The 14,845-nt window shown below is 45.3% G+C and overlaps 1 protein-coding gene and 1 long non-coding RNA gene across 3 annotated transcripts in view; one reads left to right on the forward strand and one right to left on the reverse strand.

Moving 5' to 3' along the window:
* The window catches only part of LOC132538615 (uncharacterized), a 720,469-nt gene extending 707,737 nt beyond the window's left edge, over positions 1 to 12,732 (reverse strand). Inside the window, exons 1-2 of one of the 2 annotated variants that reach the window (XR_009549958.1) lie at positions 12,636 to 12,732; positions 4,086 to 4,282 (exon numbers count right to left, since the gene is read on the reverse strand). This is a non-coding gene — a long non-coding RNA (uncharacterized LOC132538615). Of the gene's footprint in view, positions 1 to 4,085; positions 4,283 to 11,204; positions 11,328 to 12,635 lie in introns of those variants that run through there. The other variant, XR_009549957.1, reaches the window with a different exon arrangement.
* On the forward strand, positions 11,767 to 13,615 carry MYF6 (myogenic factor 6). Its single transcript, XM_007525646.2, has 3 exons — positions 11,767 to 12,371; positions 12,657 to 12,750; positions 12,938 to 13,615. Exons 1-3 carry the CDS (start codon positions 11,856 to 11,858, stop codon positions 13,054 to 13,056), a joined length of 729 nt encoding a protein of 242 aa, XP_007525708.1. The 5' UTR covers positions 11,767 to 11,855; the 3' UTR covers positions 13,057 to 13,615.
* The last annotated feature ends 1,230 nt before the right edge of the window (positions 13,616 to 14,845 follow it).

Genomic DNA, 14,845 nt, shown 5'->3' on the forward strand with positions numbered 1-14,845 from the left:
GTTTTTACAGTGGTGACTATTTGTCACACTGGGCTCTGACATAAGTATTGAAGCACCAACTATTTTGGACAATATGTCATAAGCAGCCAGTTGGAAGGCAGTAACAAAACACTTGGCTAACCTTCTCTACTTGACCCATGTGTTTAAGCTTAGCAAGCTAGTAACATCCAGTACTACTACTTGGATCATCTGAATATCACATCACAATCCCTGTGGATTCTGAAATACATAAACAACCCTGAGGGAGTCGGGCTGTAGCGCAGCAGGTTAAGCTCAGGTGGCGCAAAGCACAAGGACTGGCATAAGGATCCCGGTTCAAACCCCGGCTCCCCACCTGCAGGGGAGTCGCTTCACAGGCGGTGAAGCAGGTCTGCAGGTGTCTATCTTTCTCTCCTCCTCTCTGTCTTCCCCTCCTCTCTCCATTTCTCTCTGTCCTATCCAACAACGACAACAACAATAATAACTACAACAATAAAACAACAAGGGCAACAAAACGGAATAAATAAATAAAATAAATACTTTTAAAAAAAAAAAAAACCCTGAAAAAGTATCTATCCGAAACTTTGAAACAACAGTTGCATGGAGAGTTAGGGAGAAATCTTTTTAGTAATCTTCATATAGTCTTTTAGGTGAAAAGGTAGCATATACAGAAAATTGTATTATAGAACAGTATTTTAATTTGGTAATGAAAATTTACATTATATAATATGTAACAATTTTGGTCATGCAGAAAACAAAAAAGTAGAAGTGACTTGTGGCGGCATGGTATACACCAATGGAAACATCACAGACTTCTATGCCTTAGGCACCAAAGGCTCCAGGTCAATCACAGGCACCACCATAGATCAGAATCCAGCAGGGCTCTGGTTAAAATACACAGACAGAGCAGTCGGTGGTAGCTCAGTGGGTTAAGAGCACATGGCTCAAAGCGCAAGGACCGGTGTAAGGATCCTGATTTGATTCCGGGACTCCCCACCTGCAGGGGGTCACCTCATGAGTGGTGAGGCAGGTCTGCAGGTGTCTATCTTTGTCTTCCCCTCCTCTCTCCTTTTCTCTCTGTCTTATAGAACAACGACAACAACAATAATTACTATAACACTAAAACAAGGGCAACAAAAGGGAATGAATAAATAAATAAATACTTTTTAAATACACAGACACATACACTCAAATTTATACTGAGTCTATGATGAGCTAGAAACTGTATCTATTTCATTAACATTATTTTTTACCTTACATGACTGGGGTTTTTTGTTTTGTTTTTTGCCTCCAGGGTTATTGCTGTGGCTCAGTCCACTGCTCTTGGAGGCCATTTTTTTCCCTTCTGTTGCCCTTGTTGTTCATTGTTGTTGTTATTATTATTCTACCACCCACCCCCATATGATTATTTTGTTTCCTTTTTATACACACTGATTAATTAAAATTGAAAGGAGTCCTATAGTTTGCCAAAGGTCAAATTTTAGTAAGGAGGCAGAGTTGGACCTTGAATTTGTTTTTGTTTGTTTGTTTGTTTGTTTACAGGGTTACTTCTGGGACTCAGTGCCTGCACTTCAAATCCAGCCGCCATTTTTTCCCATTTTGTTGCCATCGTTATTATTGTTAATGTTGCCAGTTATGTCATTGTCGTTAGATAGGACAGAGAGACATGAAAAGAGGAGGGGAAGACAGAGAGGGGGAAAGAAAGATAGATACCTGCAGACCTGCTTCACTGCTTGTGAAGTGACCACCTCCCCCCCACACAGGTGGGGAGCTGGGGGCTCAAACCGGGATCCTTATGCCAGGCCTTGTGCTTCGCATCACGTGTGCTTAACCCGCTGTGCTACTAGCCAAATGCCACATGTTGGAACCACTGTGTTCACTAACTTCACTCTGTTGTGGATGAGAAGAGGGCTCACTGGGTGTAGTATGCACATTATCATAGAGAAGAACCTGGGTAGGAGCCCATGGCACTAAGGTAGGAGCACGAAGAGCAGAATCCACTCCACAAGCTGTGCAGTGGTGTTGTTGGAGCTCTCCCCGTCTATCTCTCTATTTGAAAGTGGAAGGGAGAAAGAAGAGACCACCATGGACAGGGGTAGATAGCATAATGGTTATGCAAAGAGATTCTCCTGCCTGAGACTCCAGACTCCCAGGTTCAATCCCCTGCACCACCACAAACCAGAGCTGGACAGTGCTCTGGTTAAAAAAAAAAAAAATACGACGAAGAGACCACCAGGAGCAGTGGGATATTGGAGGTGCAAGCACCATCAGTAAAATAATAAATGAGTCAGTTAAAAATAGGTTGAGAACAATAAATAGTGCTGAGAAAATATCAGAAGAATAGAACAGGCGTCAGGCAGTGGTGCACAATGGTTGAACACACATGTCACAAAGCACAAAGACCCCAGTTTAAGCCCCCAGTCTCCACCTGCAGGAGAAAGCTTTGCAAGTGGAGAAACAGGGCTGCAATTGTCTCTGTCTCTCTCCCTTTCTGTCTCCCCACCCCTCACTCAATTTTCCTCTCTCTCTATCCAATCATAAATAAATACATAATTATAAATTTATTGATTGATTGGGGGATTAATGGTTTCCAGTTGATAATAAAAATACAATAGTTTACACATGCATAACATTTTCACATAACAATACAACCCCCACTAGGTCCTCCTCTGTCATCATGTTCCAGGACCTGAACCCCCACCCGTACCCCAGAGTCTTTTACTTTGGTGAAATACACCAATAAATAAATGAAATTTTAAAAAAGAACATAAGAATGGAACAGGAACACTACATATACTCATGCACAAAATTCAACTGCAAATGTATCTAAGAGTCAGACATTGGGCCAGAAATCATCAAATAAGTAGCAAAAAAAAAAAAAAAAAGATACAACATTTCATGATCTGTGCTTTGGAAACATCTTTGAAGAATCAAGTCCAAACAGCTCATAAAACTAAAATAAAAAGAAACCAGTGGAACCACATCAGACGGCCTCACCCATGTGTCCTGGAACCTCCCCGCCCCACAACCCTGCCCCACTAGGGAAAGATAGAAACAGCCTGGGGGTGTGGATCCACCTGCCAACACCCATGTCCAGCGGAGAAGCAGTTACAGAAGCCAGAACTCCCACCTTCTGCTCCCCATAAAGAATTTGGGTCTCTCTTCCCAGAGGAATAAAGAAGAGAGAAGCTAGGGGTTTGTGCTCGTGTAGCGCAAAGTGCAGGGACTGGAGTAAGGAAAATCAGCACTGGGGGTGGGGCGGTAGCTCAGCAGGTTAAGCGCCCGTGGCAGAAAGCTCAAGGACGGGTGTAAGGATCCAGGTTTGAGCCCCCAGCTCCCCATCTGCAGGAAAGTCGCTTCACAGGAGGTGAAGCAGGTCTGCAGGTGTCCATCTTTCTCTCCCCTTCTCTGTCTTCCCCTCCTCTCTCCATTTCTCTCTGTTCTATCCAACAAGGAACAACAACAATAATAACCACAACAAGGCTACAACAAGGGCAACAAAAGGGGAAAAAATGGCCTCCAGGAACAGTGGATTCATGGTGCAGGCACTGAGCCCCAGCAATAACCCTGGAAGCACAAAAAAAAAAAAAAAAGAATAGGGAAGCTTCCAATAGAGGGGATGAGATACGGAAGTCTGGTGGTGGGAACTACATGGAATTGCACCTCTGTTATGTTACAATCTTGCCAAATACTAATAAAAAATGAGAAGAAAGAGGGGGTCGGGCGGTGGCGCAGTGGGTTAAGCGCACGTGGCGCAAAGTGCAGGGACCGGCGTAAGGATCCCAGTTCCAGCCCCCGGCTCCCCACCTGCAGGGGAGTCGCTTCACGGGCGGTGAAGCAGGTCTGCAGGTGTCTTTCTCTCCCCCTCTCTCTGTCTTCCCCTCCTCTCTCCATTTCTCTCTGTCCTATCCAACAACAAAACAACGTCAACAATGGCAATAACAACCGCAACGAGGCTGCAACAACTAGGGCAACAAAAAGGGGGAAAAATGGCCTCCAGGAGCGGTGGATTCATGGTGCAGGCACCGAGCCCAGCAATAACCCTGGAGGGAAAAAAAAAATGAGAAGAAAGAAAGAAAATGTGGCAAAGCCAAGCGATAACTCACGAGGTAGAGTGCACACCTTACAGGACATGGTCTCAGGTTCAAGCCCCAGCACTCCATAAGACCATCATGGATGATTCCAGTGGAAGCTCTGCTAGCAGTGAGTCATGGCTGCAGGATCTCTTCTTGTCTCTTAATCTCTACTTGACATAAAAGTCAATACAGAAACAGTGGAATCAAACGCACATAATTACCTGGAACTTCAAGAACAAAAAAGAAAAAGTCCATTTTACAGATGGCGGCACTGTTTGTCATTCTGAGGGATGAATGGATGTTTGGAAGCATGGCTGGTACTTTTCTGGGCAGCAGGCGATGTGGGCATTCAGACTTGCTCTTGGGTTTTAGTATTGAAAGTCAAGCCTAGTGAGTACCTGTCCTAGACCATGTTATACCACTTGGTCGGCCATCTGGAAGTCATCACCACATGGAAACACTAGAATGGCTTGCCAATGCTACTCTCAAATGTGAAGAAAAACAACAGGTGAGCATATGGAATAATAGTTTCATTTTTTAGGCATCAAGGAATAAGTGTTTCTCAGGGGAAGGAGGATTCATGGTCTCTTTCCTCAGAAATGTTATCTAGAAGGGGGGGGAGACAAGCTCTTTAAATAGCATTTTACAGTTAGCACATATACTGAACAGCTGTTTTGTGGAAGCCATGTTCTACTCCCAAATCAAAGGGGATCAAGAGTGAGAACAAAGGGGGAAAAATTATATAAACCTTAAAAGAGTTTAGTAGGACTTCAGGGAGAAAGAGAGAGAGAAGATAGAGATGAAGGAAAGAAGGAAAGAAAGGGAGACAGAAAGGAAGAGAAAGAGAAAGAAGCAGAGCAGTATGATTCCTCCATTCATAGTCTTTATTTTATTTATTGTTAAGATTGCTTTAAAGGAGACTCATGCTGTAGTGCAGCGAGTTAAGCGCATGTGTCGCACTTTCGGCTTAAGGATTCCGGTTCGAACCCCCAGATCCCCACCTGCAGGGGATTCACTTCACAGGTGGTGAAGCAGGTCTGCAGGTATCTATCTTTCTCTCCCCCTCTCTGTCTTCCCCTCCTCTCTCCATTTCTCTCTGTCCTGTCCAACAACGATGACATCAATGACAGCAACAATAAAAACAAGGGCAACAAAAAGGGAATAAATAAATATATTAAAAAGATTGCTTTAAAGATGGCTCTCACAGCAAGCCTTGAAGTACTCGGAACCTCAAGAACAAAAAGAAAAAGGAGAAGTCCATTTTGTAGATGGCTGCACTGTTTGTCATTCTGAGAGATGAACCTCCCTAACTCCACCCTAATATAGGTTCAATTGCATTTCTCTGTATAACGCCTTAAAGCCAATGACTGGAGCTGGCTGAGGATTTACATTCCAAGATCCTTCCCTCTCTTCTGCTTGGTTCACACTCCTCCCCCATGTCCTCTGAGGTGACTAGAATGTTCTGTCAATCTAAGTGCAGAGCTATTTTTACCCCAGAGTTCGGGAATCTCTGGGCACAAACCGCCTGCCAATTAGCTAAGTTACAGGTGCAAGAGCTCATGCTGCTTATTGCTGGAAGTGTAGGACATCTATTTGCCTCTTGTGAATAGTCCTGACAGTCAGTGGGAGTTGGTCACTTACCTGCCTTACTAGAGAGCCACTCACTGAGCTTGGTGGCTGTTCATTACCTGTAGCTAAAACTAAATTTCATCCATTCTCTTTCTCTCCTTCCTTCTCCCTTCTTTCTTCTATTTTTTTTTCCATTTGTTTCTTTTTACTGCTTAAAAAAAAAGTACAATAATTTTTCTATCTGGACCTTGGTTCTGCTTTCTTCTATAACTGCTTCCTTTTAGCCCAGGTATGCTACAAGATAGGCAGATTCCTTAAATATATATATAGGGGGGTGTCAGGCGGTAGCCTAGTGGGTTAAGCGCAGGTGGTGCCAAGTGCAAGGACCGGCCTAAGGATCCTGGTTCCAGCCTCTGGCTCCCCACCTGCAGGGGAGTCGCTTCACAGGCGGTGAAGCAGGTCTGCAGGTGTCTGTCTTTCTATGCCTCTCTCTGCCTTCCCCTCCTTTCTCCATTTGTCTCTGTCCTATCCAACAACAACAACATCAATAATGACTATAACAATAAGACAACAAGGGCAACAAAAGGGAATAAATATATATACATACATATATATAATCTCTTTACCAGCTCTGGAAAAACCGCATCTGTGTCTCTTCCTTCCTGAAGCCTCCTCTCAAAATCAGCACCACCCTGACCCACAGGTTGGCTAATAACTTCAACCTTACTCCCTGGGATTGCCAAACAAGAATTTTAGGAAATTCTATTCCCAGGCCAGGCGGTAGTGCACCTAGTTAAGCATACACTACAGTGAGCAAGGACCTGGGTTCAAGTCCCTAATCCCCACCTGCAGAGGGAAAGCTACTTGAGTAGTGAAGCAAGGTTACAGATGTCTCTCTGTCTATCTCCTCCTCCACTTTTGATTTCTCTGTGTCCCTATCCAATAATAAATAATTTTTAAAAGAAAATTCTATACCCAATCCACCCTTTCTCATGCTTCAATTCTGGATATGCCTTTCTGTAATATACTCAGTAGAACCAAAAACCTTTATTTTAATGTGCTGGATACAGATTTTCATTCTTGTGATTTTTCATTTAGTATCTTAAACCCTAGAAAGCTAATAGTTTACAAAGGGAGTCCTTAGTTTCAATGTTTTCACTTAAACATTAAAGCAAATGAATCTGATTAGTTGTCTTAAATATCTGTCTCACCTCTTTAGTCACTATCAGGCCACCCCATCATCTGGGGCCCTAGTCAGGAAATCCTGAGATTCCCACACATACATGATGGGCCTAGACCTCGAATAGATCCCTCTCTCCATTGTCACTGATCATCTCCATCAGGAACAACATAATGGACCCTTTGTGGGCCCCCATAGGACCTTGCCCTCAACGTAGATCAACAACGGTAGAGAGTGTTCCATCCTCCAAAGGGAGGCTGGACAACATACTCTATGCTCCACCTGAGGAAGATGGGTCCTGAAATTGGGGCAGCTTGGAACGTTCCTGAGGAAGATGGGTCCTGAAATTGGGGCAGCTTGGAACGTTCCTACTCATGACCACAAAATGTGAGCTCAGACCTACAGGGATGCAGAGGTTACATAGACTCCTAATCTGAATATGGACCGCAGATCACATCAAATCAGTGGGGTCTATAGGCAACAATATTTATACATCTTTCCAGTATTTGGGAGCTACTCTCTTCCCTGATCCAGCTTTCTGGTCCTCTTTCCAGCCAGGACATCATCTCCCCAGACTATAACTTGGGTCCACCTGCATATCAGATGTCAGGCTCAGGCAAAAACTATTATCGTCACAGGCCCTTTGGAATATAACTAAAATATGCCTACTAGTTATCTTCAAAACAGAGACCCTAAATCTTCATTTGCAATATTCCAGCCTTTAGGTTCATGTTTAGTCAACAATTTGTTTGGTTTTATATGTTAACTCTTCTTTCAGCCACCAGGTTTCAGATGCCACCATGATGCCAACTGGACCTCCCCAGGCAGACGACTCCACCAGTATGTCCTGGAGCCCCGCTTCCCCAGAGCCTCGCCCCACTAGGGAAAGAGAGAGAGAGGCTGGGAGTATGGATCCACCTGCCAATGCCCATGTTCAGCGGGAAAGCAATTACAGAAGCCAGACCTTCCATCTTCTGCACCCCATAATGACTCTGGGTCCATACTCCCAGAGGGATAAAGAATAGGAAAGCTGGGGGATGGGCAATAGCGCAGCAGGTTAAGCACGCTCCCCACCTGCAGGGGAGTCACTTCGCAGGCCACAGGCAGTGAAGCAGGTCTGCAGGTGTCTTTCTCTCCCCCTCTGTCTTCCCCCCTCTCCATTTTTCTCTGTCCTATCCAACAACAACAACAACAATAATAATAGCCACAACAATGAAAAAACAACAAGGGCAACAAAAGTGGAAAAAATGGTCTGTAGTGAGTTGGGAGGTGGTGCAGCGGGTTAAGCGCAGGTGGCACAAAGTACAAGGACCAGCGTAAGGATCCCGGTTCGAGCCCCCAACTCCCTATCTGCAGGGGAGTCGCTTCACAAGTCGTGAAGCAGGTCTGCAGGTGTGTATCCTCCTCTCCCCCTCTCTGTCTTCCCTTCCTCGCTCCATTTCTCTCTGTCCTATCCAACCACAATGCCATCCAATAACAACAACAACAAGAGCAACAAGGGCAACAAAACTGGGGGGGGGGGGATGGCCTCCAGAAGCAGTGGATCTGCAGTGCCAGCACTGAGTCCCAGCAATAAGCAGGGAGGCAAAAAAAAAAATGGCTATAACTCGTGTGGAAAACATTTTTTCTTAAATATTTGGGGAAATGAGCTGTACAACAATATGGGCCTGGAAGTTTCTTTGCATGAAGGTACAATTAAACATTGCTGTAAATCGCTTAAATTTTGATTTAATAAACAATAAGAATTAAAAAAAAAAAAGAATTGCTAAAACATAGATCTGTCTTACTCCAAAGCTCTGCCCTACTTGCATCATATATACCGCCACAAGTCTCATAGCTATTGGGTTATGGGAAAGGTCATGACACATTGTCTGTTTTCCTATGCAAAAATGCTTCATGACTCCTATCACAACCCAGTAAAATTCCCCACTAACTGAGCTAGCAGTAATCCTTCTACTCCTACTCTTCTAATGAGGAAGAACTGGACACATTCAGGTGTCTGTCTAAAATGAAAGAGGAAATCCATTAACACACAATTAGGCAGATGGAAGGAAAAGTAGTGTCTTGGACACTATTCAGAAAGGTTTCAACTCTATCACTAACCTTATTTCAGATTCTAGGATGAATGCACCCTATTCCCTATAGTGACTTATTGATTGATGACAGTACTATTCTACAGTTTGCTTTTCTAAAGCAAAAAAAAAAAAAAAAAGCTATTTAAAGGTTGGAGAATTTCAGTTTATATAAACCTGTTTTGACTACTTCTCTGTATCTCCCCAATTTCCACTGGGAAATAATGTAATTGAAATTACAGGGATCTCATATTTTGTAAACAGTTCTGAATTCCAAGAGTTCATTACTTAGTTGTTTGGGGTCAGTGAGTCTTTTCCCATTACCTAATCTAACAGGGCATGGCCATTCCCCAAACTGGCATTTCCTTTTTCCCTTCTCGTAACACCAAGTCCTAAAAAATGCCACACATGGAGAAAAATGTTTGCTTTTTTAAAGGTGAGAAAAGTCCTAGATTCAATCCCCAGCACTACCATAAACTAGAGCTGATCAGTGCTATGGTAAAAAAATTAAAAAAGAAAGAAATTACTCAGCGACATAACAACAAAAACTTAGCAATAGTCCCCAAATGTCAAAATGTAACACCTGAAGGCCCTGTGTGAGCAGAGTCTGAAGCAATACCTTCAGGAATATAGACTTAATGCAAGAAAAGTAGCCAGGGCTGGGCTGTGGCTTATCAGTTAAGTGCATGTTACCCTGCACAAGAACCAGGGTTCAAGCCCCCAATCTACACCTGCAGGAGGAAAGCGTTACACATGTGGTGAAGCTGATCTGCAGGTGTCTCACTTAATCCCTAACTGTCTCTACGTCTTTCAACTTCTTTGTCCTATCAAATAAGTAAATAAATAATTAAATTTTTTTAAGTGTAGCCAGTTCCGACATCATTTACACACTGTCTCCTTAGATGCTGTGTTCCCAAGCATCATACATATCTATGCTAGACTATGCATAAGTTTCGATCCAAGTTCTATTTCTGGCCTGAGTAGACAGCAAAATGGTTATGCAAAAAGACTATCATATCCAAGACTCTGAGATACCAGGTTCAATCAGCAGAACCACCATAACCAAGAATTGAATAACAATGTTAATTTTATTTAAAAGAATTTCTTTTAAAAAATTAGTTTCTAATTATCTTTATTGGATAGAGACAGAATTGAGAGGAAGGGGGTGATAGAGAGGGAGAATGGGGGGCCCAATGGTGGTGCACCTGGTTGAGCACACATAGCACAATGCGCAGGGACCTGGGTTCAAGTCCCTGGTCCCCACCTGCAGGGCGAATGTTTCACAAGTGGTGAAGCAGTGTTGTAGGTGTCTCTCTGTCTTTGTCCCTCTCTGTCACCCCTTCCCTCTTGATTTCTGGTTGTCTCTATCTAATAAAGATAATAAAAAGAGAGAGGGAAAGAGAGAGAGAGACACACCTGCAGCCCTGCTTCACCACTCTCAAAGCTTTCCCCCTGTAGGTGGGGGCGGGGGGCTCAAACCTGGGTCCTTGCATATGGTAACATGTGCGTTCTACCAGGTGCGCCATCACCTGGCCCCCACAATGATGATTTTTTGTGAGATTCCAGGTGAGAATAATAACTGAGTGATGCTTTGATCTGTGTGTTTTTCTCTCATTAAAATAAAGTAATTTATAAATGCTGTTTCCTTCCTTGTGCCTTTATTTTTCACTACCTTTCTCACCTGAAACTTGTATGGCATCTTTGGACTGAAAGACAGAGAGAGAAGAGACACACCCACAGTACCACAGTGTGTCAAACAGGACCATAACTGTGTATGGGTTTCCATGGAATCCTGAAATATAAACTAGCTGCAGTGTGTGTCTTGTTGCTACTAAAACCATTTTTAAGAAGTTATTGCTGTTGGCCAGACAGTGGCACACCTGGTTTTAAGTGCACATAAGATGAAGTGCAAGGACCAGGGTTTGAGCGCCCCCACTCCACACCTGAAGGGGGGAAAACTTCACAAGTTGTGAAGCAGGTCTGCAGGTATCTCTCAGTCTTTCTCCCTCTCTATCTCCCCTCTTCTTAATTCCTCTCTGTTCTACCCAATAATAAAAAAAAATTAAAAAGGAGGGAGGGAGGGGAAAAAAATTAAAAGAAGGAGCTATTACTCAAGCTGTACCCTCATCCTGTCTCACCCCATTACCTCACAGGTACTACTGTTCTGCTAGAGAAAAACCACATTCACTTCTTGGTTGCAACCATCTTAGTCTCTAAACCAGTCAAGGAAGATATCTGAGCACCCTCCCAGACACCACCTCTAGCTCCCAAACCGTACCATGTTACAACCCCAGGAAGAGAGAGAGAGAGAGAGAGAGAATGATTTACCTGCTGCACGTTGAGACTGAGGCCTGACAGTCATGTGTAACCTTTCAGGACTGGGATAGTCTTAATCACAGGAATAGCATCTTTGTGCCAGGCAGGAACAAAGAACTGAACCCCTCTGCAACTATGACCTAGGCTATTTTGGAGAGATGGCTATGGCTTTGAAATCTTTCACCCTGGGTCTATACTTAGAATTCTGAAGAGCCTGTGGGGGGAGGGAATGGGGCAGTGCTAATCCCCAGTTGTTTTTAAAAGTGTCCTCTGTAAACTGGTTAGCATCTGAATTGGTAGAATGGAAGCATGAGATGCTTTGTTTAAATTATATACTTCTTCCCTGTGCTGTTCTCTTTCAACCTGTTGTGCACTGGGACGGTGGATCCATCATAGGGTGGGGGTGGGGAGTAGGGGTGGGTGACACTTCTCAGTTTTCTTCCAAACTCCATCTTGTAGAGAGAGAGCACTGGCTACAATCACACTGGGAGATGGCCTATGACAGTAAAAAAGTTGGATTGAGTTTCAGGAGCTACTATATATAAAGCCGGGGTGACTTATGTCACCGCACTAATTAAATGCCATCTGGGTGGTTCCTCTTGGGTTTTTTAAAACCATCACCCAGTTCTAACCCGAAGGCAGAGGCCAACCAAGGAGGAGAACATGATGGACCTTTTTGAAACGGGTTCCTATTTCTTTTACTTGGACGGGGAAAATGTGACCCTGCAGCCCTTAGAGGTGGCAGAGGGCTCGCCTCTGTATCCAGGGAGTGATGGTACTCTGTCCCCCTGCCAGGACCAAATGCCCCCAGAAGCCGGCAGTGACAGCAGTGGCGAGGAACACGTCTTAGCACCCCCTGGCCTGCAGCCCCCCCACTGCCCGGGCCAATGTCTCATCTGGGCTTGCAAGACCTGCAAGAGGAAATCTGCCCCCACCGACCGGCGGAAAGCGGCCACCTTGCGCGAGAGAAGGAGGCTCAAGAAAATCAACGAGGCCTTTGAGGCGCTCAAGAGGAGAAGCGTGGCGAACCCCAACCAGAGGCTACCCAAGGTGGAGATTCTGCGGAGCGCCATCAGCTACATCGAGCGACTGCAAGACCTCCTGCACCGGCTGGACCAGCAGGAGAAGATGCAAGAGCTGGGAGTGGACGCTTTCAGCTGCGGGCCCAAGCCAGACACAGTAAGGCCGGCCGGGGGAGCGCACAGTCAGTCCCCTTTGGCGCCTTCTCCGGGGTGGGGGTGGGGTGGGGGCTTAACTTCCAGCTGCTGGGCCCCTCCCTAACCCACCGCACCAGCTGCTCCTCTGCTAGTAGGGACCCCACTCCCCTCCCCAGTGACCCGTGAAGGCGGGGTGCAGTAAAGGCCCCAGGAAGCAGGACAGACACCCCTTCTCCACGGAGGACCCCTCAGCCCCGTAGCTGGCGTGACCTTCTTAATGTGCTACCTCCTTGGTGTTTCCCTCCAGCTCCAGGGCGCGGATTTCCTGCGCACCTGCAGCTCCCAGTGGCCAAGTGTTTCGGATCATTCCAGGGGGCTCGCGGTCACTGCCAAGGAAGAAGGTAAAAGGGGGAAAAGGAAGGCCCGGGGTTGGCGGGGACCGGATTAGAGTGCTGGATCCTGACTAGGGGCGGGACAGGCGGGGAGCCGGAGCCAGAGGGGCGCGCCAGGCCAGGGCACGCAGAGCCTCTGCACTGCGCTGCGCTCCGCCTTGCCATGGCCCTGTGTCTCTTTTTTTCCTGTGCCCAGGAGGGTCTACCATGGACTCGTCGGCCTCCAGTAGCCTTCGTTGCCTTTCCTCCATTGTGGACAGTATCTCCTCGGAGGAGTGCAAGCTCCACAGCGTGGAGGAAGTGGTAGAGAAGTAAGGACGCATGGGGCGCTCGCTTGTCCATGCAGAAGAAGCCATCCTGCCTACTCCACGGTCGCTGGGTCCTTTAACGTTAGGTCTCAGTGACCCCCGTTATCCACGAACTCAGTGCAGGGAGGTCAGGAAAATGAGGGGGAAAAAATCGCCAAGAAAAGTTCTCAAAAACTGCTTTGCGCGCTCAGCCTAGATAAACCTGTGGGCTTGGGGCTTGTGTTTATGGAACCGCGAGTGGCTTAAATTGAGCAGTCGTTTTTTGTGTTTATAAATATCTAATATGTATTTATATATTAGATATTTACTTTTAATACAGTGTAACAAGAGCACATGTTACAACGTGTTTAGAAGAACTCCATTCCTGGCTCTTGCTAAGTGGAAACGCTGCGTTTAAATGGTGGTGGTATTGAATGTCTTTCTTTTTGTAAATAATCTTAAGACTGCCTGTTTTTTTTTTTTTATGTAAACCAAAGAAATATATTTTAAATGTGGATTGGCGTGTTGTATATAAGATGTGCGAGGATCCTGATATTGTCATATTAAAAGATCAGTTTCTATATGAATTCTGCTGGTCCGAACTTGATTCAACTGAAAAAAAAAAAAAAAGGATCAAGCTGAAAGCGGGTGTGCAGAAATAAAGAGGGGTCACACAGACTCCCCACAGCCCCCTTTGCTTAGGTGTTCCTTAAAAGTCCATTTAAAGGGAGGAAAGTATCCTGTTTACCTTGTCTAGATTCAGCTGGACACTTTTATTATTTATGTGGTTCTCACTCGTGTGGTTTAAAACTTAAGACTATCCAAAAGAAAAAAAAAAAGCTGCCGTTTTCTTTTATCAACATCTTTCTTGTTTTGGTTTTAACTGTACTAGATACCTGGAGCTACTGAGTGGATGTAGGCACCCAAAGTGAAACAATTTTCCACCCAGTACAAACCCATGCCAAGATAATACTACCCAGAACTACACATTTGCCTAAAAGATCTAACTTTGACTAATTTAGCCCAAATCATTCATCTTCTCTGACTTTCCAAGGGCAGAGGCCTTTCTGAAGAAGTGGACCCAGGGCTTACACTGGGCTGTGAGTAGAGTCTCCACATACACATTTTCTTGAACTAGACTGGTAGTTGGAAGACTGGAACAACCTCCAGGCCTCTCAAAGGCTTGCATTTGTTTTTCAAATACAAAGATAAAAGAAATAGGTGGGGGTTAGGGGGAGGCTTTGAAGGAAAAGGTTACTTCAAGAGACGGAAGGGTTAAATGGTTCAGGGCAAGACAACAACAACACACGTGAAACCTCTTAGCCGGGACCAAACAGCAAGGGCCCCAGAGGAGCCTGGAGCTCCAGGAGCCCCTCACTCTGAGGATTTTACAACGTGTGGCCGAGTTTGTTTATCCTGTAACCTCAGCAAGACACGACCACCAAGAAACCACACAGTGGGGAGTCCACGCAGTGGGGAGTGAAGCCCTAGATAAGGGGGAGCTGGCTCTTGGAATTGCACTTCTTCCTTACTCCCTTCCTTCCTAATTTATTAATCGGATACACAGCCAGACATGGAGAGAGACACACCTACAGCCCTGCTTCACCACGCACAAAACTTTCCCCCAGCAGATGGTGACCCCGGGTCTCGAACCCAGGTCCTTGCGCATTGTAATGTGTGCGACCAACCAAGTGCACCACCACAGAGCCCCTACTTCTCTTTCTCCAAGAGCCACATTTACTTCATTCCTTCCTCCTCACCTCATCCCCACACCTCACTTCACCCCCACCCTACCCTGCCCCCGTTAACTTCTTCCT

Source organism: Erinaceus europaeus, chromosome 5 (assembly GCF_950295315.1).
Source record: "Erinaceus europaeus chromosome 5, mEriEur2.1, whole genome shotgun sequence".
Taxonomy (NCBI): domain Eukaryota; kingdom Metazoa; phylum Chordata; class Mammalia; order Eulipotyphla; family Erinaceidae; genus Erinaceus; species Erinaceus europaeus.